General features: G+C 42.1%; 1 protein-coding gene across 6 annotated transcripts in view; it reads right to left on the bottom strand.

Moving 5' to 3' along the window:
• Positions 1-17,806, bottom strand: part of LOC147636874 (protein serine/threonine kinase) — a 109,464-nt gene extending 91,658 nt beyond the window's left edge. For all 6 annotated transcript variants that reach the window (XM_086800448.1, XM_086800450.1, XM_086800454.1 and 3 more), the window contains exons 1-5: positions 17,535-17,806; positions 16,885-16,919; positions 16,719-16,781; positions 14,248-16,500; positions 13,825-14,152 (exon numbers count right to left, since the gene is read on the bottom strand). In XM_086800448.1, coding sequence (XP_086656574.1) covers positions 13,825-14,152; positions 14,248-16,500; positions 16,719-16,781; positions 16,885-16,919; positions 17,535-17,660 — 2,805 coding nt within the window. In that variant the 5' untranslated portion in view covers positions 17,661-17,806. The remainder of the gene's footprint in view (positions 1-13,824; positions 14,153-14,247; positions 16,501-16,718; positions 16,782-16,884; positions 16,920-17,534) is intronic.
• Between the last annotated feature and the right edge of the window lie 7,251 nt (positions 17,807-25,057).

Here is a 25,057-nt window from a genome sequence, read left to right as displayed (position 1 = left end):
GAACTGTCGTAGTCTTCGGCCTGAGCCATGCTTGAAACGGTGCAGAAGGATCTGTTCTGGAACCATAACTTCGGCTTCATCAATGATGTCTGGTTCCGCTTCGTCTTTGACCTCTGAAGGGGGTGGACCTGCATATGGCTTTAACCAACTGACATGAAATACATCGTGCATAGTCCAACTCGGAGGTAGCTTTAACTGCATAGACACCTCATTAATCTTTTTCCGGATGGGGAAGGGTCCGAAGCTCCTGAAAGACAACTTTGGGCATCGCTTGCCCACCTGCTTTAATCTTTGCTTCATAATCCGAAGATATACCCAATCTCCTTCCGAAAACTTCATGTCCCTTCGGTCTTTATTGGCCTGTCGAGTGTAGGCCTCTTGCGCTTTAGTCAACCTGTCTTTGACGGACTCTAGTATCTCCTGGTAAGACTCCGTCACTCTGTTCGCCTCCGGTACTGAAGACGAGGTCCTGGTTAACAACGACTGGAAAGGCCTTCCAAACGCTGCCTCATATGGAGTCCTGCCAATAGCTGAAGAAAAAGAGTCATTCAGAACAGCTTGAACTAAAGGCAAAAACGATTCCCACTTACCTTGCTGATCGTGGACGTAACACTTCAGCACATCAAAGGCCAACTGGTTGTATATCTCTGTCTGGCCATCTGTCTGTGGGTGGAATGCACTGGAAAAATTCAACTTAGTACCAAAATTATCAAACAATGCCCTCCAAAAATGACTGGTAAACTTGGCATCTCGGTCTGACACTATGGTTCTAGGAATCCCACCAATCGGGTACCAATGCCGAATGAAAAGCTGGGCAACATCCTCGGCGGTCACATTGGCCCTGCAAGGAATAAGCATCACAAATTTGCTGAACCTGTCAACAATAGTCAAACACTGTGTATTACGCTTACTCGGACTGGGAGGCAGATTTGTGACAAAGTCCATCGAAATGTCTTGGAAAGGGCCCTCAGGAATTGGCAAAGGTTGTAACAACCCTATCTTCTTTCCACGAGGAGCTTTCACCTTTTGACAAATGTCACAGCGTTGTACATAGGTAAACACATCACGCCTCATCTTTGGCCAATAGTATTGCCGTTCTAACTTCTCCAGAGTCGAATTCATGCCCCTATGACCACCTGTAATGGCGTCATGGGCATCATGGAGAAGAGCTGCCCGGAATGATTTCATGACACACAGTCGGCCTTTGTAGTAAAGCCAACCATCGCGTATCAGAAAATGGCATGGTCCTGTGGCATCCAATGCCTGTTCCCACTGTGTACCGAATTCCTCGGAATCCGCGTACGTGTGCTTCATGTCTTCTAGTCCTGTACCAACAAGGTCTAGTCTAGTGGTCTGAATCGTAGATACTTGTCCCTTCCTGCTCAAAGCATCGGCCACTGGATTGGCCTTTCCTGGAAGGTACTCAATCATGCCACCAAACTGCTGGAATATCTGACTCCAGCGGTGCTGTCGATCACTCCACTGTGCACTTGGCATCGTCTGAATCCAGCGCAATGCCTGATGGTCAGTGCGAACCTCGAAGTCACGGCCATACAGAAAATGTTTCCAATGTTTCAAGGCCTGAATGACTGCTAGGAGTTCACGATCGTAGACTGAGTAATTCTTTTCGGCGGGCAGTAACTTACGAGACATGTAAGCTACTGGATGACCATTCTGTTGCAATACACCGCCAATTGCGATGTTACTCGCATCGGTGATCACCTGGAATGGTTCGTCCCATGAGGCAAGGGCTAAACAAGGCGCTTCTGACAAAGCCACCTTGAGGTTCTGGAATGCCTCCAACGCTCGTGGAGTCATTCGAATCTTTTGCCTCCTTGTTTTCACTCCCTTTAGCAGATCGGTGAGGTCTGCCGAGAGATCAGAAAACTTGTCAATGTGGGTGGAATATGCCTGGCATATACCCACAAATGATCTAATGTCATAAGCAGTCTGAGGTACTTCCCAGTTAACAATCTCGGCTACTTTAGCCGGATCAAGTCGAATGCCTTCGGCACTGATTATATATCCCAAGTAGTGTACTTGGAACAGATAAAATTCTGACTTCTTTTCATTGATATAGAGCTCGTTGCTTTCCAGCAACTTAAGGACTTTCTCCACATCAATGTCATGCTGCTCAACTGTAGCTGAAAATATGAGTATGTCGTCCAAAAATATGAACACACACACTCCAATCAACTCCCGGAAAATACGCATCATCATGCGGTTAAATGTAGCTGGGGCGTTCGTCAAACCAAATGGCATGACCACAAATTCATAGTGGGCCCGTTCTGTACGGAAAGCTGTCTTGGGGATGTCCCCCTCAACAATCCGAACCTGGTGGTACCCACTCTTTAAATCCAATTTAGAGAACACCTTAGCTCCATTCAGCCTCTCGAGAATATAGTCAATTCGAGGCATCGGGAATCTGCTCTTGATAGTCAGCTTGTTGAGTGCACGATAATCGACACACAACCGAGAAGACCCATCTTTCTTCTTGACAAACAAGATCGGTGCTGCAAACGGCGACACGCTGGGGCGGATGAAGCCAGCTTGCAACAATTCTTGGAGTTGGCGGTCCAACTCCGATTCCATTGCCTTAGAAAGGCGATACGGAAACTTGCTCGGGGGTTCCGAGCCTGGGAGGAGGTCAATCTTGTGATCCTCCGGTCTGGACGGGGGAAGCTGGGGAGGGAGACTGTCCCGAAGAAAAATCTTCTGGAACTTTTCATGGAGAACCGAGTACTTCTCGGAAGCACTGGCCACCGTCTGGGCTGTCTGGATGTAAATCATCGCACACTGTGCGCCTTTCCTGACTGCTCTCTTAGCCTGCAAGTGGCTTATGAGCGGAAAGTTTGGAATACCTGGCTCACACTTAATGGTCACAGGGGTGTTTGACACATTCCGATCAATCTGGAACGTGTGCTTGTCCCACTTGACATCAGGGAGAAACTTGTGAAACCACTGGATCCCCAAAATTATGTCTGCTCCTACAAGAGGGGCAACCATAAAGTCACGCACAAACTCTATGCCCTGAATCACTAACTTAGCACCTAGAGCTTCATACTTGACGCTCGTAGTCATACCTGTGCTAAATCCCTCAACTTGTTTGTCCACCGGAGTGAGCTCGAAGCGGGCACGCCTAGCGGCCTCTTCCGTGATCACATCCTCCGTGCTGCCGCTGTCAAACAAGACAACGACTCTCTGGCCACCTATGTAGCCAAAGGACTTGAGCAATTCGTTGCGCTCATACTCCTGGTCATGGGCGCCCTTCTGCTTATCTTCGAGCTCCCGGCTGATAATTGCTCCAACTGAAGCACCGGGGGTTGAAGAACTAGGGGTAGCCGCTGGGATCTGTGGCGGAGCTGTGCTCACCACGGAAGCTGTGGAGGCGGCGGCGGGCTTTGGAGGCTTCTTCGGACAATCCCGAGAAGTATGTCCTTTTGTGTGACAAAAGTAACATCTACCCTCCTTCCTGTACTGAGCAAGCTCCTCAGCACTCAACTTGCCACCTGTCTTGCCTGCCTCCGCTTTCTGGTCTGGAGTAAGCTTAGACGCATTGTTCGAGTTCTTGGAGCCAGAGGCTCCCGGGCTCTGTCCTGGGGAAGACCCCGTCTGGTTCTGGCTTTTGCCCCCCGAGGTGTTAGCCTTGGGAGAAGCCGGCTGGGAAGTCTTGGGCTTGCCACCATTGTGTTTCATTTCTGCACTCTGCGCAAGCGAGAGTGCGTCCTCAAAGGTGGCTGGTCTAAACATACGCACCTCCCATTGGATTTGCGTGTCCAGGCCATACAAGAACTGCCCTTTCTTGTCCGAATCAGATAAGCCTAATTGTAGACACAAGGTCGAAATTCTATTGGCAAATTGAAGGACTGGTTGCGCATTCTGACGCGCACCCCTGAACTCGTCTTCGAGTCGCTCAAGGTAGTGGGGCGGTAAAAACCGCTGCTTAAGGTCACGGACGAACTCGTCCCACCCATAAGCTACCATACCTGATCTGGTGTGGGCATGAGCCCACTGAGTCCACCAAGGAATGGCCTCACCTTCCAAATACCAACTGGCTAAGATCACTTTGTCAATATCTGTTTTCCTAACTGCGGCAAAGTAAGCTTCAAATTGATGTAACCATGAATACAGAGTAGTGGGATCGAGTTTACCATTATACTTACTGAAGTTCATTTTCTCGGGAAAATGATTCGAGGGCGCCGCCGGTGTCAATCTGGCGTCCAAAGCTCGGAGGTAACGCTCGTGTTCCACTCGTCGCATGGCTTCGTCTTCTCGTTGTCGAATCTCCAATGCCCGTATCTGCATCTCAAGCAAAGAGCTTGACTGCGGCTGTGACCCCTCGAGAGGGTCCCTGTGACGAGGATCTGGTATCTGGGGTACGGAAGGAGAGGGAGGAGGAGATGGAAAACGCGACGCTGGAGAGCGAGAACGCTCCTCCAGAGCCAAAATCCGCGCCTTCTGCTCGTCCAACTTGGTTGTCTGGTCTGCGATTGCTCGCATCATCTGCTGGAACATGTCCTGTACACTCAAGCCGGGTGCCCTAGCTGGGCTGCCTGGTGCACTCTGGTCCCATGGTTCTGGTTCTCTCTCGTCGCCAAAGCTCGCCATAGCGGGAATCTGCAATTCCTTTCCGGAACGCAATCTGACCATCCACTGTCTGTGTGGGAGACTTCCGGAGGCTTCCGGAGGCTAAAAACCAACCGTCCTTCGAGGGACAGGAGTCACTCCGAAAGGGGTAGTCCACCGGCGTCTAAAAACCAACCACACGAGCGAAAAATTTTCTGGTTTTCTTTGCTGAATCTTCGTCCTTGAAGTAGGCTCTGATACCACTGTAATATGCGGAAGCTTCGGAGAAGGATCGGTACTTCAAAACTCAGAAAACAGCACTCTTTTCGCGACGGAATTAACGCACAACCTGAAAGACGATGTGCAGAAAATAGAGAGAGAAGGGGGAGATGGAGAAGGACACAGTATTGGGTCCCAATTACCCTCTGTAGGGCCCCCACCACGGATGGTGTATTTGCTTTATTAGAATGATGCAAATCTGAAACAAATACAAAGTACTTGACCTTTTCTTGGCTGGAAAACCTGCCCTTGACCTTCAGTCCTTCACCCCTTAGCTTTAGCAATGTTCTTGGCTGTCCTGGCCCTTGGTTGCTTGGAGCTCTTGGTGAATTATGAGATGGATGAAATGAATTATGACTTGGGCTTTTATACCCCTCCTAACATCCAGTCGGCTGGTTTCATATCAGCCCCACGACTGAGTCTTGTGCAATAAATGAATTCACACCATAATAAATTCTGTCCAGCCTGCGCATGTACTTCTGGGACAGCACCAGGGTGCTGGGCATCTGCGCATGGGTGTGGGGACTGCCCCCCACACCTGGCCGACTGACTGGGCAGGGCTTCTACCCCTGTCGGCTGCCTGTCCAGCAGCCCTAGGCCTGGCCGACTGTCCTTCCAGCCCAAGCCATGGCTGGTGGGCACAATGTGGGCCCTCCTGGCCCCTTGGGGGTGGTTCTATGCCTCCCCCATGCCCATACTAATTATGCCAATGCAAACACCTACACTGGGGTAGCCCTATGGGCTGGCCCCATCTCTACATGCAACCTACATGCCTACAGAGGCCTGGCATCCAGTTGCAAACCAGATACACAGAACATCTGACATCATTCCAGAGGGAGACTCACAGCGCGGACTGGCACTGCTTCTTGTGCAGGACATTGCACACCTGACCTTGGACTCATGTGCAGGACAATGCACACCTGACCTCGGACGACTGAGATGGATCCCTGGCTGACTCGTCCCGGACTGGGCTCACATGGGACCAGTTCACCATCCCAGGTCCTGCACCTTCTGTACAGAATGTCTACGTGGCATCCAAGTGCGGGATGCACGTGACAGTGGCGCTACTCACCATACCGTCTTATTTGACACCAACAATGGCCCCAACCAAGCTACCTTGGAAAATGTCTATCTTGTCCCTAATTTAGGTCTCAACCTTCTTTCTGTCTCCCAGCTTACCCAACTCGACCGTGGTGTTTACTTCAACAAACGAGTTGTTGAGGTAATTGATGAAACTACTGGTCTTGTTGTTGCCAAAGGACAAGCTCAGAAGGATGGTTTGTACCGAATGTCCACTTTTCTAACTGAGCCATCTTCTGTTGACTCAGAGTTTCATCGGGTTCGGGCCTATGTGACCCAAGCTCCCTCCGACATTGAACGACTATGGCACTTTCACTATGGTCATCTACCCTATTCTAATCGATCCACCAGACTCGCCCCTCGTGCCTCATTTGCCTCTGTTTTTTCCACAGACTATGTGGCACATTAAGAGCCAACTTCATGAAAAGATGCTATTAAAATTCCATCCTGGAAACACGCCATGGAACTCAAACTCGAAAGCATTGACCGTAATGGCACGTGGTCCCTTGTGGATCGCCCTCGTCATAAGAAGGTCATTGGAACCAAATGGATTTTCCACACCAAATTTAAAGCCGATGATACCTTGGATAAATACAAAGCCCGGCTTGTCGTGCAAGGCTTTCGCCAAAAAGAAGGCATTGATTTCGACGAGACTTTTGCTCCCACTCCTCAAATGACTACAATCCGTCTTTTACTCAATCTGGCTGCCCACCATAAATGGCCAATCTATCAGATGGATGTTAAGAGTGCCTTTTTAAATGGCATTCTTCACGAGGAGGTCTACGTTGACCAACCTCTGGGATTCCCTCTCCCTGGTCTTGAGGACAGAGTTTTTTCCCTACATAAAGCTCTTTATGGGCTTAAGCAAGCACCCCAAGCGTGGTATCATCGCATCGACAAATTTTTTCACAGCCAAGGTTTTCACCCATCACACTGTGACCCCAATCTCTATATTCACACTGATCAGGTGATGGTTTGCTTACCTTGTACTGTATGTCGATGACCTAATTATTTCAGGTTCCCATCAAGCCAAAATGGTTGACATCATGGCACAGCTCAAACAAACTTTTGAGATGACTGATCTCGGTCTTCTCTCATATTTCCTTGGCATGGAGGTGATCCAACATCCTAATGGTATTTTGGTGTCTCAACAGAATTACTGTCTCCAACTCATTACTTCCTATTTTCTTGATGGTGCTATCCCCGTGGCCACTCCATTGGATTTCACCGTTAAACTATCAAAGGAAGTGGACTCACCTCCACATGAAGAGCGAGCCTACCGATAAGTGGTTGGGAAACTTATTTGGCTCACAAATTCTCGTCCTAATATCTCCTATTGCACCTCCATTTTAAGCCAGTATTTCAATGCTCCCAAGGAGCCACATTGGAGTTCAGCAATGAGGGTTGTTCCCTATCTAGCAGGTACCTATTTGTATGGACTTCACTACAGTCACAGGATCTCCTTGCACGGTTACACGAACTCCGACGGGGCTCGTGACCTCGATTCCCAACGTTCTCATGGTGGTTATTTGTTCTCCCTCGGATCTGCCCCTTTCTCTTGGTCTAGCAAAAAGCAGGACACTATTGCAGGTTCTTCAACAGAGGCCGAATACCGAGCCCTCTATGATGCCACCACTGAGGTTATGTATCTTCGTCAACTACTTTTCGACATGTGCATCTCCATCGACACCGCCTCTACCATCTTCGTCGACAGTAAGAGTGCGATTGCCCTTGCTGGCAACCCTATTTTTTCTAACCGTACCAAGCATGTGGGTGTCCATTTTCACTTTAACAGGGAACAGGTTGAGCTTGGTACCATCCGCCTCCAGTACATTTCTACGGCAGCAACCAAGCAGACATCCTTACGAAGTCCGTCAACCACCCCATTCTTGAGCGTCTTCACAATCGGATTGGCATCGGTCCACCACCATCACCCTCCTCTCATTGAGAGGGGGATCTACCTCTCCCTTCATTTTTTTACCATTTTTGTATCGGGCACGAGTCGGTGAAAACCCCACGAGGGCACGGCTCCTGTGAAAACCCACTGCATTGCATTTTTTTTCCATCCTGCATAGCATTCTGTTTTTTGTGTTTGGAGCGCATGTATGAATGAAAACCCAAAAATGGGCATTCATGCATGTGAAAACCTCTTGCATTGTGGCATTCTTCCAGTACTTCTCAATCCCAGATGCCTTTACCTTGGTCAAATCACAGAAATCCTCATCTTCGACAACCATCTCTTTCCCCTCATCTTCTCTCATGATCCCTTTTTGGTCTAAGAGGAGGTGTGTGAAAATATACCCAAGACATTCAGCCCAAAAAGGGCCGACTTCTATGTTGGCCAACTTCTATGCTGGCCACTAAAACTCTCATATAAATATGAGGCCCTTCTCGTGTTCACGACCACCCACCTACGTGAACTGGGCGCATTTGTGTTTCTCTTGTGCCCTGGTCGCCTCACATCTGTGTTTCATCGCAGGCTGGATATCTCGTGGACTGCACATCACAGTGTGCCTTGCCATCTCCTGCTGGTCAGCACACACAGACGGCTCACATCACTTGTCGCCACCTACAACAGGTTCTCTTGCAGCGTTAACTACCGCTAGTTTTGGCCGCCTACAGCAGGTTCTCTTGCAGCGTTAACTACTGCTGGTTTTTGCCGCCTACATCAGCCTCACCTGTCATGAGAATATATTTTAAGTCCTCTAGAAAAATATTATTTATCCCCTCTTGAGTAATTTGGGGATGCCTAGATTACTCTTGCGTCATGCCGGCTAGGTTAATATCGTGGGTGATACCACTATAAATATTAATACGTGCGGTATATGACGTATGTTTGAGGCCACCTATGATTATTTCAGTTAGGTTTGTATGGCAGGGTGATTCCTGGGGTACTTACGCCTGATAGTCATGAGTTGGTGATGATTTGTGCCTGTTTAATATTTGTGGGATTAATTTAATAATTAATTGGGTTTATATTTTCAAGTAATGAAGACGATGGGAATTGAAGAGTTTACTTTGGAAGAAATGTCTTGGTTCATCACATTTCATTTTTGGCAAGCATAGTAGCTTGTAACCTTATCAAATGATTTTTCCATTTTGAACTTTAGGAAAGATACATTTATTTATGTGGAATTTATTAAAGCCTATGGCTTTACCCTAGTCCCAATTTGACACTCTATTTTTGTTAAAGAAGAGTGCCGTGCTCTCTAAAAAGCACATCTTGTATATTTTGGGGGCTATGGCCTAATTTTGGTGAAAAAGAAAGCTAATAAAGAAATACTCTTGTGTGGGGAGAGGCCACGCACAAGAGGGAGCAAGATTGCACCCAATATGGTCTTTTTGAGCTAAGTATTTTTTGTTTAAGTGTTTAATTTTTCAATTGATTTGATTTAGTTGAAGCTTACAAGCAATGGTTTCTATGGTTGAATTAATTCTCTACTCTTCCACAATCAATTCCTAGAATAAGATTCCGGTTGCAGTGGTATCAGAGCTTGGGCTAGGAGATTTGTGGAGAAGGTAGGAAAGGGCTTCAACTTCTCAAAAATCAAGAAAGTGCAGGAAATTATCCAGTGGACAGAAGGGTGCTTTGTAGGTCTTTACCCAAAGATCAAAGATTCAAAACTAGATCTACTCTCAAACCCACTCACCACCCTACAAAACCATCCCTCTCTATCAAAAAGTGGTTTTTCCAAATACTCAGTGAAATCAAAATCTGACCGTATGGATGAAATCCTCATAGCCAAAAACCTCACGGGTTTCTCTCAGAAATCAGAAAGCTTCAAGCATGAGTAAATCTATAATGGACGGAGGAGGTAAATCAGTGTAAAAGCCATTCAAAAAAATCACACAAAGAAATTCATGGAGAAGAAGCGCACGGCGCATCCTGCCGGCGCAAATCGGCGATTGGAGAAGAAAAAAAAAATTCCAAGCTTAATCCCATAAGCTTTAATCTTCATAAGCTTAATCTTGGTTAATCAAGCTTACTTTTCCCAATCCCTATGCAAGTCACATCACTCCTTTTTGAACCTTTACTTCTCCTATTTTCAAATTTGAAGAGAAATTCAAAGGTTTCTAATTCTGAAAATTTCTGGGTACAGAAAAGTAATTTACAGGTTTTAAAAGGCTTGAAAATTGCCTAGAAAAGGCCAGAAAATTCCGAAATCGCTTCTGAAAAATTCTAAAAAAATTTCAGAAAATATTACAGAGATTGGACAAGGTTTACAGGACTGTTTCAGCAGGTTTCAAAGTACAGAAAAATTATTTCATCAATAATTCGACTAGTCCAAGACTCTTGAATCACACGGAATCATTCGGGATTTGTTTGAGGCGACGAGAATTCAATTCAGTCATCGAACAGCGTCTTTGTTCAGCTTCAACCAAGATCAAATTGCGGGAGAAAAACAAGATAAGTACTTATTTTTGCTTTATTTATTTACATCAAATAAAGTAAAATTTTATTTATCTAAATCATTTGCACAAGCACTATGGCAGATTTGCCTATCTCGCCATCAATTCAAGAGCAACTCCTTTCTTTACAACATCAAATTGTAGAAGAAAGAGAGAAGCGTATTGAATTGGAAAGACAGCTCACGAGTCGTAGACGCAAGCGTGACTCTTCGCTATCTTTTGATGACGAAGATGACACTATTCAAAGGGCTGTAAATGCTACATTGCAAGCACAAAGGTCACAAAAAGAATCCAAGATTAGTCGGAAAGCTTTCACATTTCAAAATTATGATGGAAAGAAGGATGCTAGGGTCATTTTAGCTTGGCTTAGTCAACTAGATGACTATTTTTCTGAGAAAAATTTTCAGAGAGTGATAAGATTAAATGTGCAGTCAATCATTTGGTAGACAGTGCAGCTTTATGGTGGAGTGTAATAAAGCAAGGTCGTGACAAGCCAGATTCTTGGAAAACATTTCAACGGCCGGTTAAAAAGCACTTTTTACCCTCACAATTCAAGTCCAAAGTTAGGCACCAATGGAACACTTTGCATCAATTGGAAAAGGAAACTATGTCACAGTATGTAAAAAAGTTCTGGAATACTTTATTACAGGTGCAGGTTGTGGATAGAGTCAGCGAAAAGGACCAAAAGAGAAAGTTCATATCGGGCCTTAGATCTACCATTAGGGCCGATGTGAATATGTTTCAACCTCATTCACTATCTTCTGCAATATCTTTGGCAACTAATTCAGAACGTAAAAATGGTTTTCCTAAAGAGATTAAAGCACAGGAGGGTACTTCTTCTAAACCATTTACTAAATCTTTTTATACTTCAAAGAAGATGTATAAACCAGGTTATGACAAAGGAAAGGACGAGGCTAAAGGCAACATGAGTACCAATAAGAAAGTCAATGGTGGCAAACCGAAGACATCTCCTATCAAATGTTTCAAGTGCCACAAAGAAGGTCACATAGCCCCGAATTGTCCAGAGCATACCAAGAATTCAACACCAGCAGCAGCAGCAGCTCGAGTCAACATGATTGAAGAAGACGACAATGAAGAAGAATCATTCAAGCAAGAGAGTAATTCCGATCCAGATTACTCAGAACAAGAAGGTAAACCTCATGTTCATTCTTTGCTTAAAATAAAAGGAACGATAAATGGACATAAAGTTCTTATTTTGCATGATGATGGTAGTACACATGATTTCATTTCTGAAAAGGCGCTTAGAGCATTGAATCTTCATTCTTCACCTACGCACTATAAAGTCAAAGCAGCATTTAAGGAAACAAAGTATAATTGCATGCAAGAGGTGAAAGATTTGGATTTATGCATCAAACCTTTAACAGAAAAGAGAGATTTCTTAGTTGCACCTTTACAAAGGGTAGATATAATTTTGGGTATGCCTTGGAGACACAAATATAATCCTATTATAGACTATGACACTCATAGCATTTCTCTAAGGAAGGACAATGAAAATATTATCCTCCAGTGTCAAGTCAAAGGAGAAATGAGTCCTTTGTTGAGTCACACTCAAGCAAAGAGAGCTCTAAGAAAAAGAGACGAGACTTATATGGTATGGGTTAACCAGCTTGATGCTGAGTCTGACACATCCAAAAGTCCAAAGTTTGATCTTTTTATCTCCAAATTTAGTGACTGTTTCATGGAAGATCTGCCTCCAGGATTACCTAAGTCTAGGCCTGAGGATCATAGTATTGACTTATTGCCTAGAAATTCTCCGCCTTGTAAAGCTCCCTATAGAGTCAACAATTTAGAGCAAAAAGAAATCCAAAGCCAAATAGAAGACTTGCTAGAGAGAGGCCTTATTCGACCTAGTAGTTCACCTTTTGGAGCTCCAGTACTTCTTGTTAAGAAGAAGAACGGAACTTACCGAATGTGTGTAAACTATCGAGCATTGAACAAGATTACTGTCAAGAACAGATATCCTATTCCTAGGGTAGATGATCTTCTTGACAAGCTTAGAGGATCAAAGGTCTTTAGCAAGATTGACCTAAAGTCTGGGTATCATCAAGTTCGTATGACTCAATCTGACATTTTCAAGACAGCTTTTAGAACCCAAACTCGTCACTATGAGTTTTTGGTTATGCCATTTGGTTTGACCAATGCTCCAGCTACTTTCAGCCGTATGATGAATCGTATATTCCTTAAGTTTCAAAGTTTTCTTATAGTGTTCTTTGATGACATTCTTGTTTTCAGCAAGGATCGACAAGAGCATGAACAACACTTGGAACAAGTGTTCAATCTTTTGAGAGAAAATGAATTGTATGTCAATCCTGAAAAGAGTTCTTTCTTTCAAGAAGAGATTGAACACTTAGGTCATATAGTGTCGGCTGAAGGGATTCGTATAGATCCTAAGAAAATTGACTGTATTGCTTCTTGGCCTACGCCTAGAAACATACATGATCTTAGATCTTTTCTTGGCCTATGTAGTTATTATAGGAAGTTCGTCAAGAATTTTGCTTGTATTGCTCATCCTTTGACTGAACTCCTTAAGAAAGCTACAAATTTCAATTGGACTGAAAAGCAGGATAAATCTTTTGCAACACTCAAGAATGCTTTAACACAAGCACCAGTTCTCACACTACCTGATTTTCAAAGACCATTCTTTATAGTAGTGACCGATGCTAGTGGCAAAGGATTTGGAGCTGTTCTTATGCAAGACAACCATCCTATTGCTTATCAAAGTAGAAAGCTTAAGCTTGCAGAGCAAAATTATAGCACTTATGACAAGGAATTAGCAATAGTACTGCATGCTTTGAAAATCTGGAAGCATTACCTAATGGGTTCTGAATTTCTTATCAAGACAGACCAACAAAGCATTAGGCATTTGCTTACGCAACCTCTTATTTCAGATAGGCATATCAAATGGGCAGCTTTCATTCAAAGTTTCCAACCTATGATTCAATATCAACCTGGAAAAGAAAATGTTGTTGCCGATGCTTTGAGTCGAAGACCAAATATCAACAACATTTCCATTATTGAAAGTGAACCATTTGTACTTGTGAAAGAAACTTATGAAGTTGATCCAGATTTTTCTGAAATATGGATCAAATTGCGTGAAAACAATTGGACACCTCACGGAAGTTATTCTCATAATGATGGCTATCTTTTCTTTGAGAAAAGTGCTACTACTCGCACTCATATTCACATAAGCTCTACCTTGTATTGTGTACTCTCAAATGTATCCACATTGATGACTATGATGCCAAGATAGACAGATAGCTAGTCTCTTTTGGAATTTTTTGGGTCTTTTCCATGGCTCAGTATCCCATGGTCTTCTTGTACTACTTTTGGTCTCATGGACCCATTGGGTCTTTTGAAGACGTTCATATTACTTTCTCTAATCCAAAATCCTGAAAGAAACCTCCCACATGACAAAAAACATGCTGAAAGTAAGGCTAGTAGCAACATTTTTTTTCCCACATTCTTTACCTGCAGCAACTTTTGAATAACTGGTAAAAGCAACAATTTTGCATCATGTGGCTTTAACCCCACAAGGGCTCCATTCAGAAAAACAATGAACGCCTGCACCGGAATGTTCTTGGATGGTAAAACAAGAGGCGAGAGACAGAAAGAGATGCATTTCTTAGCAGCCAATGATCCCATAAGGGAAAAAGCCCTGTGACTTGCTACTCTGGCCACCAACTCAAGCCTACTTTGTTGATCTTCAAATAGATAAAGCATGGAGACGAAAGAGTGAACTGCCCGCACTGTAGGTGGGAAGAAAGGTGACTCAAGGAGCCGTGCCGCCGATAATTTTCTGCACATAGTGTGTGCAATACCACATGTAAGGATGGGAGCTATTGGTAGCCCTATAAAACAGTGAAAATACAGCTAAGCATATCAAAAACATACCTTACTGGATTGCTTTCAACCATGGATCTTACAAGAGCTTGAACATGAACAGGTAGCTGCTGAATCAAAGAAGGCTCCACTCCATGTTTGTCAAAATCTCTAAGTGAAACCAGGTCAAATAGCGGCCTCCCCAGGTATATTTCTGCAACAATGCATCCCAATGCAAAGATATCACAGCAGGCACCTTCCAGTGATGTGGTGTCATGCATTTCCTTACTTTGCCACAGCAGGTAATCTTGATAGTTTCCTTCACTGTTTCTTTCAACCTCAAAAGCTTGTAAAAGCTCCGCAAAAATATTCTGATTGAACCCTGCAATCCTGTGCTTGCTTCTGCTAGGCATGTCATTCGTAGATGTCAGGGATAATGTTTCTGTAATGCCAAACATCCCACCTGCTTGCATTGGTTCTGCAGTCAAATCAGTACCTGATTTGTATGCTGGTGACAGGTGTCGTGAATTCTCACAAAATAACATGGCCTCTTCCAGACTTTCCAAACTCACTAATGAACGGTCTGGTCCGGGCCTCATTCCTGGATTATTTGACCGCCGCCAAGTCTGTACAGGTTGGGCTGTCATGCAAGATGGAGCCTTCCTGATATCTGTGTCTATTGGACTTATTTCTGTCTGCTTCCCATCTTTGCATCCGTATGCATGACACATAGTTGCACGTTGCCGTTTTGGATGAGGTAAATTGAACAGGTGGCATCGCCCTTGTGACCTTGGCAGCACTGGATTAGCAGCTGACAAAGTAACATTCTTCGCACGGACGGCTGCTTCACCTGACAGCTTATAGCCAAACGTAAGATCAATCCAATGATGCAAATGGTTAGAAACATGATCACCTTCGAGTGCTTCCCTATGCCAAAAAATGAAATCTTTTGCATTTTTGGCCCAGGATGGCACAGCTAGATCACTCATTCCCATATGGACTGAAGAGAAGACCGAAGCATCACTATAGAACTCAGGAATGCAGTCATCAGGAGTCCATTGGTACAAGCGCTGCAAGGAAACAGGATACTCATTCGGTTCATACACGGAACGAACAGTTCGCCTGAGAACACAGAGAGGAAGTTGGCGAGCTTTATAGATACAGACAGCCAGCTCAGACAGGCACTCATCTGAGACATGGTGTGGTATCTCTGCAGTAGCATATGTAAAATCCAGCTGCTCGTCTCCTTTGGCCAGGCGCCATTTACTCTTGGTTAGATCTCGCCATCCATGGTCTGATATTTCGTCAGGTCTCGCACTAAAATCAATAACCCAAGGCATGACTGTGTGAAACTTGCGATCTCCCCATCTCCTCCCTGCAAGCCTATTCAGGATTAAGAGATAATCATAGTTACTTAGCTCTCCTTGCCACCACATCCTAAAAGCAGATTGCCAATTGTCCAAATCTGTCTCCGCAAGATCCTTTTGTACCAAATTTTTATGCACACCAGGGTTCAAATGGTTACAACGAGGGTCTGCAAACCCTTTTCTTCCACTTCCAAGAGAATCCACATGGAAGCCAGTAATCCAGCACCACAGCATATCTGTCAGCAGGACATTTGAGAGCTTCAAATCACCATGGACAATACCACGATTATGGCAAAATGCTATACCTGAAAGCATCTGGTACACAAGAAAACGGATGTCCCAATCATCGTCCAAAACCTTTGGGCTAAAGTGCAAAATGCTCTCCAACGTGAACGGTGCTGGAGGGTAAAAGAGAAATAGGATCTCATCAACTTTGCAAGCCCCTAGCATTGGGACTATGTTTGCATGAGTATTTTTCCCCTTCGTATTCTGAAACAAGGAAGCAGATTTTTCCATGTTCACGGGCTTCTCAGAGCGGGACTTACAGTCTTCAACAGAGCTTGCCTGGTTTGGGAAGCATGGGACACCATCTTCCCTATTCACAACACATGATTGATGTAGTATATTCAGAACAGCATCAAATGAAGCATCTTCAAGGGAGACATGTGGATCTAATTGGGAGATAAGACTTAAAACCAATGAACCAAAATTTTGGGCCGGGTGGCCAATATGCCAGCTGCTGTCTGGTGAACCCCCTTCTATTAATACAGGGGCATCGGCTTTGCAGGCACTCAAGAGCTTGGTAGATGAGAATGTAGCTCCTTTTGGGCTATCAGAGTAACCTTGAAAGCTCTTTAAGTCTCCTTGTGTACCAATAACCTCACGTGGACTGGGATTCTCCCTTCTTATGTCAGCATTCGCATGATCATCTCTGTTCCCAGTCTCATTTGACCACTCCCTGCTCAGGAAAAGACAGCTTCTCAGCAGTAAAACTTCACGGGTACTTTATATCTAATTTATATGCACCAAATCACAACCAAAAACAGGTCCTCAAAATTACCCTCATCCAAAAACTGAAATAAGGCTGCATCTCATGTAGAGCATGCTGTCTCTTCACTCAAGCAACACCATGAGCAAGTAAGGAAATATACCTTTTGTAGCAAAAGGGAAATATACCTTTTGTAGCAAACCTCAAAGCATTTTACAATTTGTACAACCAGCTCTGAGTCATCCTCCTTCCTGAAACAGGCCAAGAGATAAGGCTAATAACATCCGGATGTATTGCATTTTAAACCTCACAATTACCACTCCAGAAAGAGTTCGTGTTATAAGCACTACTTACCATTCTGTCAAAGTTGGAACTTCTGTCAAATCAACCTGTATAGGACACGCCAAGTCGTCAATGATGGGTTCATCTTTCATCAGGCATGTATTTAAAGCAATTTAGACATACATTGAATGCAAAAATGGCACTCTAAAAGGCTTAGTAGAGCTCCCCAAGAAAATTCTTCTTTTCTGATGCCGGATGGAGAAGCATCCACAAAACAAAACCAGGAAGGTTTGAATCTCAACTTTATATACCAATGGAAGTCCACGTTATTTCCCAAACATAACAAAAACCAGAGTGAGACCTTGACTCCATGAGTCTACTCAAATCATCAACTCCATCATGCATAGCATAGACTACATCCCCACTCGTGTCATCAGCACCGGAGTAGGTCTTAAACATATGTCAAAATGGGCTTTCAGGGTGCTACTTCCTCAAACTCGTGCTGTCTGGTCTTGCCCTTTCGGAAGAAAAACAAAGCCTTCCAAATCAAAGGCATCATTGCTGTTTCCTTGCTGATTTTCTCTAGTCCAACACCATATATGATGTGCACGTTCAATTTGAGAATCCTTCCGGAGCCAGAAAAAATAGGCAAATGGAGGAACAATTAATGAAAAAATAGCTCCTAAGCGAGACTGTGTGGGATCAGTGTACGTATGGCATACCTCGCACTTGACATGGGTGCCTCGCGGGTAGGGGGAGCGGAAGAGGCCATGAGAAACCAGCAGTCGATCTGAGAAACCCCTCCTCACGCAGTCTTCCAACTCACTCAAGGACATGGCCTGCCCCATTGAAGCCCATCAAACACCACCACCGAGGTGCCTGTTTTAGTCTTTACACTGTCAATGCATTCTCACAAATGTTGTGGCTACGTCAGCTTCTAAGTGGCCACTCTTTGCACCATTAAGATTCAATTAGGATTCTTCCTCCCAGTACAAACTTTCAACAAATTTTGCAATTGATTTAAATAAATTAACTACAAACAAGTTAATACATCAACTTTAGAAAAAGAATTAAATGAAAAACTTAAATGGCCCCCATATGTGAGACCCACGGTCTCACATATGAGTGGGTCTCACATATGAGTATTTCGATAATTCTCATCAGAGGAGAAAAGAGAATAACTTGAGAGTGAGAGGGCATTGTTGGGAATGAAGCTTCACAAAATGACTAATGAGATTGATTTGATTTTCTGTATCATTAGGTATCAATGTTTGTGGGTGATTTGGGTCACTAGGAATGAACTAATTTTTGGCAACGGGGACAAACTGGGAATAGAGACCACTGAAATTATGTTTAGAACTGTACATTTTTGTTGGCCCATGTATTATACAATAGAATGAATAACAATAGATTTATTAAGGTCATACATGCATTACAAGCTGGTATTAGGTAGTATAAACCTGGGAAGGGGAAATACTAATGCATATTGGGCTTGCCTAACATGTTTGATCATTTGCATGTATATACTTGGGATAATGTTAGAGTGAAATTCCCCAAATATGGACTAAGATCCAGAAGATGGTATCTGAAAGACAAGCAACCAATAGAGATATTTATGGCCTTGGGAAAGAGGCCAATTGTGAAGATCTGGATTAAAGAAGAGGAGTTGGAATAGCAACCCCCCAAGGGTTTTACTTCTGATGTACTTCTTATTTCTTTTATGCAACTGCGATGTCACTTTTCTTGGGGAAATTCATCTTTTGTATGGGAGGATAAAATGTGGGAACTAGTATGTGACTTGTTGAATAGGAAGTGAGATTAAGTCTGATGTAATTTTGGTCTACCAAGTGGTTACCTTCTAGCCTATCAGGATAGACTTCTTGTAAACGACTCTTAATATTTATAATATATATTTACTGTTCCAAAAAAAAAAAGATGGAAAGAAAAGAGAGCTTCGTCCCAAGGAACCTGCAATTCTTACAAACCCATGTTTAATCTCTCTCTCTCTCTCTCTCTCTCTCTCTCTCTCTCTCTCTCTCACACACACACACACACACGCGCGTGTACACACACTCATGAAATAATTAAACCATATAAAGAAAGCAATAAGAGAAACTAATGCTCCCTATAGACGTTTGCGTCTCGGCTTGCCTGGCTCTTTGTGTGCAGGTAAGGCCTGCAACTTGCAGCCACTATAACTCTGGTTTTTTTTTCAAAATATAGTCGATTTGGTACTTAAATTTACGAGAATAGATATGTTCTACAACAACTCATCACACGGGCCGTTTTACTACATTCGGCCGTATGCAAAAGCCGACCTACTTTTGGGGATCTCTATCATAAAGATACTATTTTTATCCACAAATTTATTTTCTTTATATTTTTCCTATTGCAAAAGCCGACCTACTTTTGGGGATCTCTATCATAAAAATACTATTTTTATCACAAATTCCTATTGTTTAGAGATATCCATATATTCTCATCTCTAACTCTAATTTTATCAAGAAACTTCACTCACATAATAGTTCTCCCGGTTAAGAAAGCAACTGTCCTCAATTGTGTAGCTTGCAAACTTGGTCTTGAAATTTGACAAACGAAAAGTCCAACAAACCAAGAGGGTTGTGTAGATGGTACATTGGAAATTGAGAAGATCATACATTACCAGTAAAATGTGGTTGGCAAGTCCTACCAAAACCATCAACAAGCTATGCATGTTGTTAAATATTTTTGAAAAATGTGGTTGGCAAGTCCTACCAAAACCATCAACAAGCTATGCATGTTAAATATTTTTTCAAAAAAAAATAGTTGGTAAGAAACATACCCGTCTACCAAAAGCCCGATATTATTGTTGAAATGTCAACCATCTCGATCCATTGTCTTATATTTATACCATATTCAGCTTGGCTAATGAGCAACACATGCTCACACTCTCTCCAACTATGCCAGTTGTCCACCATCACACAATTAGCAACTCATAGCTACTAACACCCGACAGCAATCATGAGTACTAACCCATACTCAAGTCTACTTTTCTCTAAGCCATGGGTGTCCCCAATAACCCCAGAGGGTGATCAAACACACCAAATCAATGCCTCTTTCCCAAGAAAACAACTATCGTCTAATGTGGTTAAAAGAGTAGAAAAGGAGGGGAATTTAAAAATCGTAACCGCTTCAATATAATTTTACAAAATAACAGAAGCACTATAGTCTAAATATTAATAGGTTAGTCCATAACCCACACCTTTGATTTTCTTTCCCCAAGTATGTGAAAAGATCTTGTACTTGGCATGTAGCTCTAATACCACTATTATAAGAGATCTTTAAATACTTTTTGAAGAATAATACAAAACTCACAAATACAACAAAGACTAAACCATAGAATAGAATTTAATTTGACAAGATGAGCACAAATTGAAATAAAAACAAGAAATAGAGTAGATATCACCTTAAACACAATATTGGATACAATCTCCCCCCCCCCCAAGAAGTGTCAGCATCCTCCTCCTTATCGGGTATTTATGGCCACTCCTTTTGGCTCTTAGAAACAGTTCAGGACCACACATTTATCTTTTGGTGAAAAAGCTCGTTGACTACTACGAGCCTCCTCCTTGGTCTTTTCTTGATGGATAGGGACCTCTCATTTTATGGACACGTGGAATTGTTTGGGATTCGGCAACAAAACATGTGGATTTTAACATCACATCCTTGACCCATAATGCTTGCCCAGATGCTTAATCTAAATTATAAATTTTCTTCTTCTTTAATATGGTGTCAGAAATACACATCCACATCCCTAAATCAAAATAAGAATTTCTGATAACAACCATTACCCGTCTTATGAATAGTTTTCCTCATCATCTCTTTAGACTGTATGAATTAGGCTCTTGGCACCCTTGGCCCTGGGTAAAATTTCTTAATAACATTCTGTTTTATCTTTACTTCAACTATTTTTGTAACCTTCTTTCGGATATTTATACTTTATAAAATTTATATTTTTTCAATGAAATCACATTGCTTTCTCATTTTTCTTTCTAATTCCCAATGAAGTATTCTCAATATAGAACATCATTACAATCGAGACAATTTAAAGTGCGACCTTCTTACTCTTGACTCAATCTTATGATTGCCAAGTTTCATATTTATTATTCAAGTTTATTTTTATCACAACGTCAAATGCAAATTAATCTTTTCATCATCATCTCGTTTGACATTAAGCTAACTTTATTTACACCATTTCAAAACCTATTAGTCTTGTTCAAATTTAAAACTTGTGGAGTAACATTTAAGTTGCCCAAAACCTCACCCATTATTTTTATGCAAAGCTGTTAAATAGCTTATGTATATGTTTACCTTTATTTCCCTCGCCAAAGCATTAGTCTAGACCTTTATTTCCCTCGCCAAAGCATTAGTCTAGACCTTTTAGACCAGGAGATGGTGGGAGAATCTTCCATCATGAGACATTAAGAGCAAATCTTATTAAAGACTTCTTTTTAAACTTATATGATAATTTGGAAAATATGGCCAAAAGATTGCTTTCCTCAAATTTGAGAGACACTTGCTATAAATACTAAAGGTACTTATACAAGATTCAATGAAATTTATGCCATAGATTTTATCCATTGCTTGGAAGAGAAACATATACACGTTTATTTTGTTTAGCCTAGTTTGAATTAGAGACTCTAGAAGATGTGTTGGAAATTTTAACATGTTCTCTTTGTGAACACGTGGGTTTGCATGGAACTCCATTAACCCAAACACATGATCACAATTGTTTTATTGAAAGATTGTATAAACCCTAAGTCATCTTCGGTATAGAGACCTTCTTTATGACCTTAAGAGATCACATAATACCTTTTCCCATTAATGTCTTTGGACCATTAACTCATTTATGACTTAAACCTTTTATTTTGATTCCTAAGAGACAGTTATCAATGAAATAGTTAAATTCCTAAGAGACAGTTATCGTGAAATAGTTAAATTCATGTTTTCATTTTTTATCTATCAAGATTGTTAAAATTGCTACTAGTCATTCATTATATTCATTGTGCTTAAATTTTGGATGTATTGAAAGTCAATTCTCAACTCAAGGTAAGTTTCTCTTATCTTTATATCAATAATCAATTTATATTCTATTTGTATGATGTCAAGTTTCTCATCAATTGTGTTGAAGTACTATTGCAATAATAACTCTTAAATTCTAGCTTTAATTGTTATTTCTCTCTTTCACTGTTCTCCATTTAACCATCTTGGACAAAACTTGAGTATTGGCAAACTAGGCTTTGGAGGTGGAATAAAACTGAAGGAAGGTGTGGCATGATCAAAATCTCCGAAAGCCTCAGTTTCAAGGTCAAATGGTACTACTGTACAAAGCTCGTTATTTGAAACACGCAAGGAAGTTGGTCCCAGTGTAGAAAGGACCATTCTTGGTTCACCAAATTCTCCCTCAAGGCACTATGCAACTCAGCACATTGGACGCCCTACTCCTCCCATTAGTGATGAACAGCTCACAAATCAAGGCATATAGCCCAGGATCCTCCCCTTACCACCTTCCCATATATATGTTATATATATTTTAAAAAAACTACCCTCACTCCCTCCTCTTCAAGTTATTGGGAAATTTTTTATACTCACCTCGAGTATCCCTTCTTTTTTTAAGGCCCCCACTTCTCCTACTCAACCCATCTAGAAGGTTGCAAAAAAAGAAAACCACTCAACTAGTCCATCTCTCATTCTCGCCTCCCCTACTCATTACTTTTCCTACTCATCCCCCTCTTACATTCTTGCCTCCTTTAAGCTTCTTATATGCACATCCTTCTTCCCCCATTTCATACTCTCCCACCTCCTCCTCACTTTCCTTAAATCGTCCCCCCTCTTGTGGCTACACGTGAACACCATCCACACTTTCCACTCTAGCTGCTCGTGCTCGTTTTAGTTATTTGCACTTTTAATATTATTCATAAAATTTAGAAATCTCAACACAAAATTCACAAATTTGAATGTATGCTTCTATTTTATTTTCATTAACCTTATGCAACCTAGTGGCCTTTCTTTGGAGTAGAGGTGGAACTCTTTGAAGTGAATTTAATAGTGATTATACAATGTTGAGGCTCGTATCTCCTAAACTGTGAATCCAATAAGGGCACTCTAGCGCTCATCAGAAAGCCGACATCGAGATCTTCAAATATGGTCTTGGCCGCAAAATCGATCATTTTGGTCTCCGACCAGCAGCCTCAAAATTCGGCCTAGAAATCGAGTCAAAAAATAGCTCGAAAAGCACTAAAAATTGCAAAAAACATGAAAACAACTTCGAACCATATTTAAGCTACTTTTTGAGGGTGTAAATGACAAAATCACGAATGACTCAGGGAGACAATGTTGTAGTACTCCAAAAATACTATAACTCTCTCATACATAGTTTTTCCAAATTCCTTTTGGAACACCCTAAAAAACATGCTGCGAAATAGGGAAAAAATTCTTGATTTTTTTTTCATCTTAAGACAGTGATGGAAAATAGGTTTTAGGACCTCCTCTTCCATCTAGAAACTTACTAGCATGCACTTTTTGCGAAAAAATATCCCTAAGAGATTCACGTACGTGTAGCGTCTAAGCTAATTAGGGCAAACAGATACTCGTTTGACCCAACCATCGAAAGAGTACGCCATGCCTCTTGAGGCTGTAATGGGCTGTGAGAAAATATAAAAAGAAAAAAAAAACCACATGTGCTTGCTCATTAGGAAGCAATTAGGTTACATGCGTTGAACCTATGCTTATTAGAGAGAAAAGCTAGTCGGTGGTTCATCACATTGATGCGGCAATCAAGATCAACTTAAGAAACTTGAAAACAACCTTTATCCATGACTTTTCAAGACAAGGTGATTGGTGGAGTGCAACAAAAGAACTCTATTCAATTGAGCGTAAACCAAACAAAACCATTAGAGACTAACTCTTGGACTCATGATATGAGTTATTGGAAAAATTAAACGATTCTCAATTGAAGAGATGTTTCATGATGGGCTTAAAGAATAACAACTTACATAACTTGATCATTGTATCCAACCCGGAAACATTTGATCAATGTTGTAAAGAAGTAATACGTTTGGATGATAACATGCTGAAAGATGATCATGCTACAGAAAGTAAAGCAATGGCAAAAAAAAGATTGATCTCGGAATTGTCATTCCTTGAATTCTATGCAGCCTTGCCTAAAAGCTTTTAATCGACATTTCTAAGAGAGGATGAGCTCCTTCAAAACCAACCATACTTAATGCCTCTATAAGTGAGGAGCAGAATGCCTTGTGTTAAGTGTAATCACTACGACCATCCCAATCCCCATTGTGCATACAAGGCACCTATTTTCTTGTATTGTATATATTGTAAATCCTTTGGTCATGATACTACAAAGTGTCTCAATTCATCAACAATTGATTCAAAACCTCCATCTCCCATGCACCAAGCTGAAACAGTCCAAAAGGTAGAAACTCCTCAAGAAGTAGTTAATCGAGCACTTCACTGTTTCTATTATCATGGACCTCACAAAGTGGCGGACTGCATAATTTGGAATACTTCCATGCCCATAGTCATTGACACTTTGCAACCCATGTGTGAACGATGTGGCATTGATCACATGTTACAAGATTTCCCAAGACGAGTTGCTTCAATGCAACTTGTCTCACAAAATACAACTCTAAACATCTTAAGTGTACAGAACAGGCAATTGTCCACGGTACCCTTGAATGTGCTTACACGCTTACAAGCCAAGGCATGAGAAACGGTATAAAAGAATGCAAAAGACAATACCTCAAAATGGATAGAAGAACATGCTTTAAAGCAGAAACCAAGAGAGAAAACAAAACCTTCTAAACCTAAGAAAAATAAGGGACAACAAATTGTCGACAACAAGGTTGAAAAAGAGGATAGGAAAAAGGAGCCTGTGGAGGACATAAACAAAAGAGACAAATGCTACACATGATGCAGAAGCATTCACCTCAAAAGCCACCACATAAACCACAAGACCCATATGTGCGACATAGGATACAAAAGCCCAAAAGAAAATTCGATCTCGTTGCATGGGAAAACATAATGAAAACCTGACAATTCAAAGAAAACCATAAGACCCATATGTGCGACATAGGATACAAAAGCCCAAAAGAAAATTCGATCTCGTTGCATGGGAAAACATAATGAAAACCTGACAATCCAAAGAAAGTCAAAAGATGAAATATGTTCTAGTACGTCACTTAGTGAG

Source organism: Cibotium barometz, chromosome 7, assembly GCF_041138505.1.
Source record: "Cibotium barometz isolate CiBa-2024 chromosome 7, ASM4113850v1, whole genome shotgun sequence".
Taxonomy (NCBI): domain Eukaryota; kingdom Viridiplantae; phylum Streptophyta; class Polypodiopsida; order Cyatheales; family Cibotiaceae; genus Cibotium; species Cibotium barometz.
The sequence above is the reverse complement of the archived record's forward strand: the minus strand, read 5'-3'. Positions and strand labels throughout refer to the sequence as shown.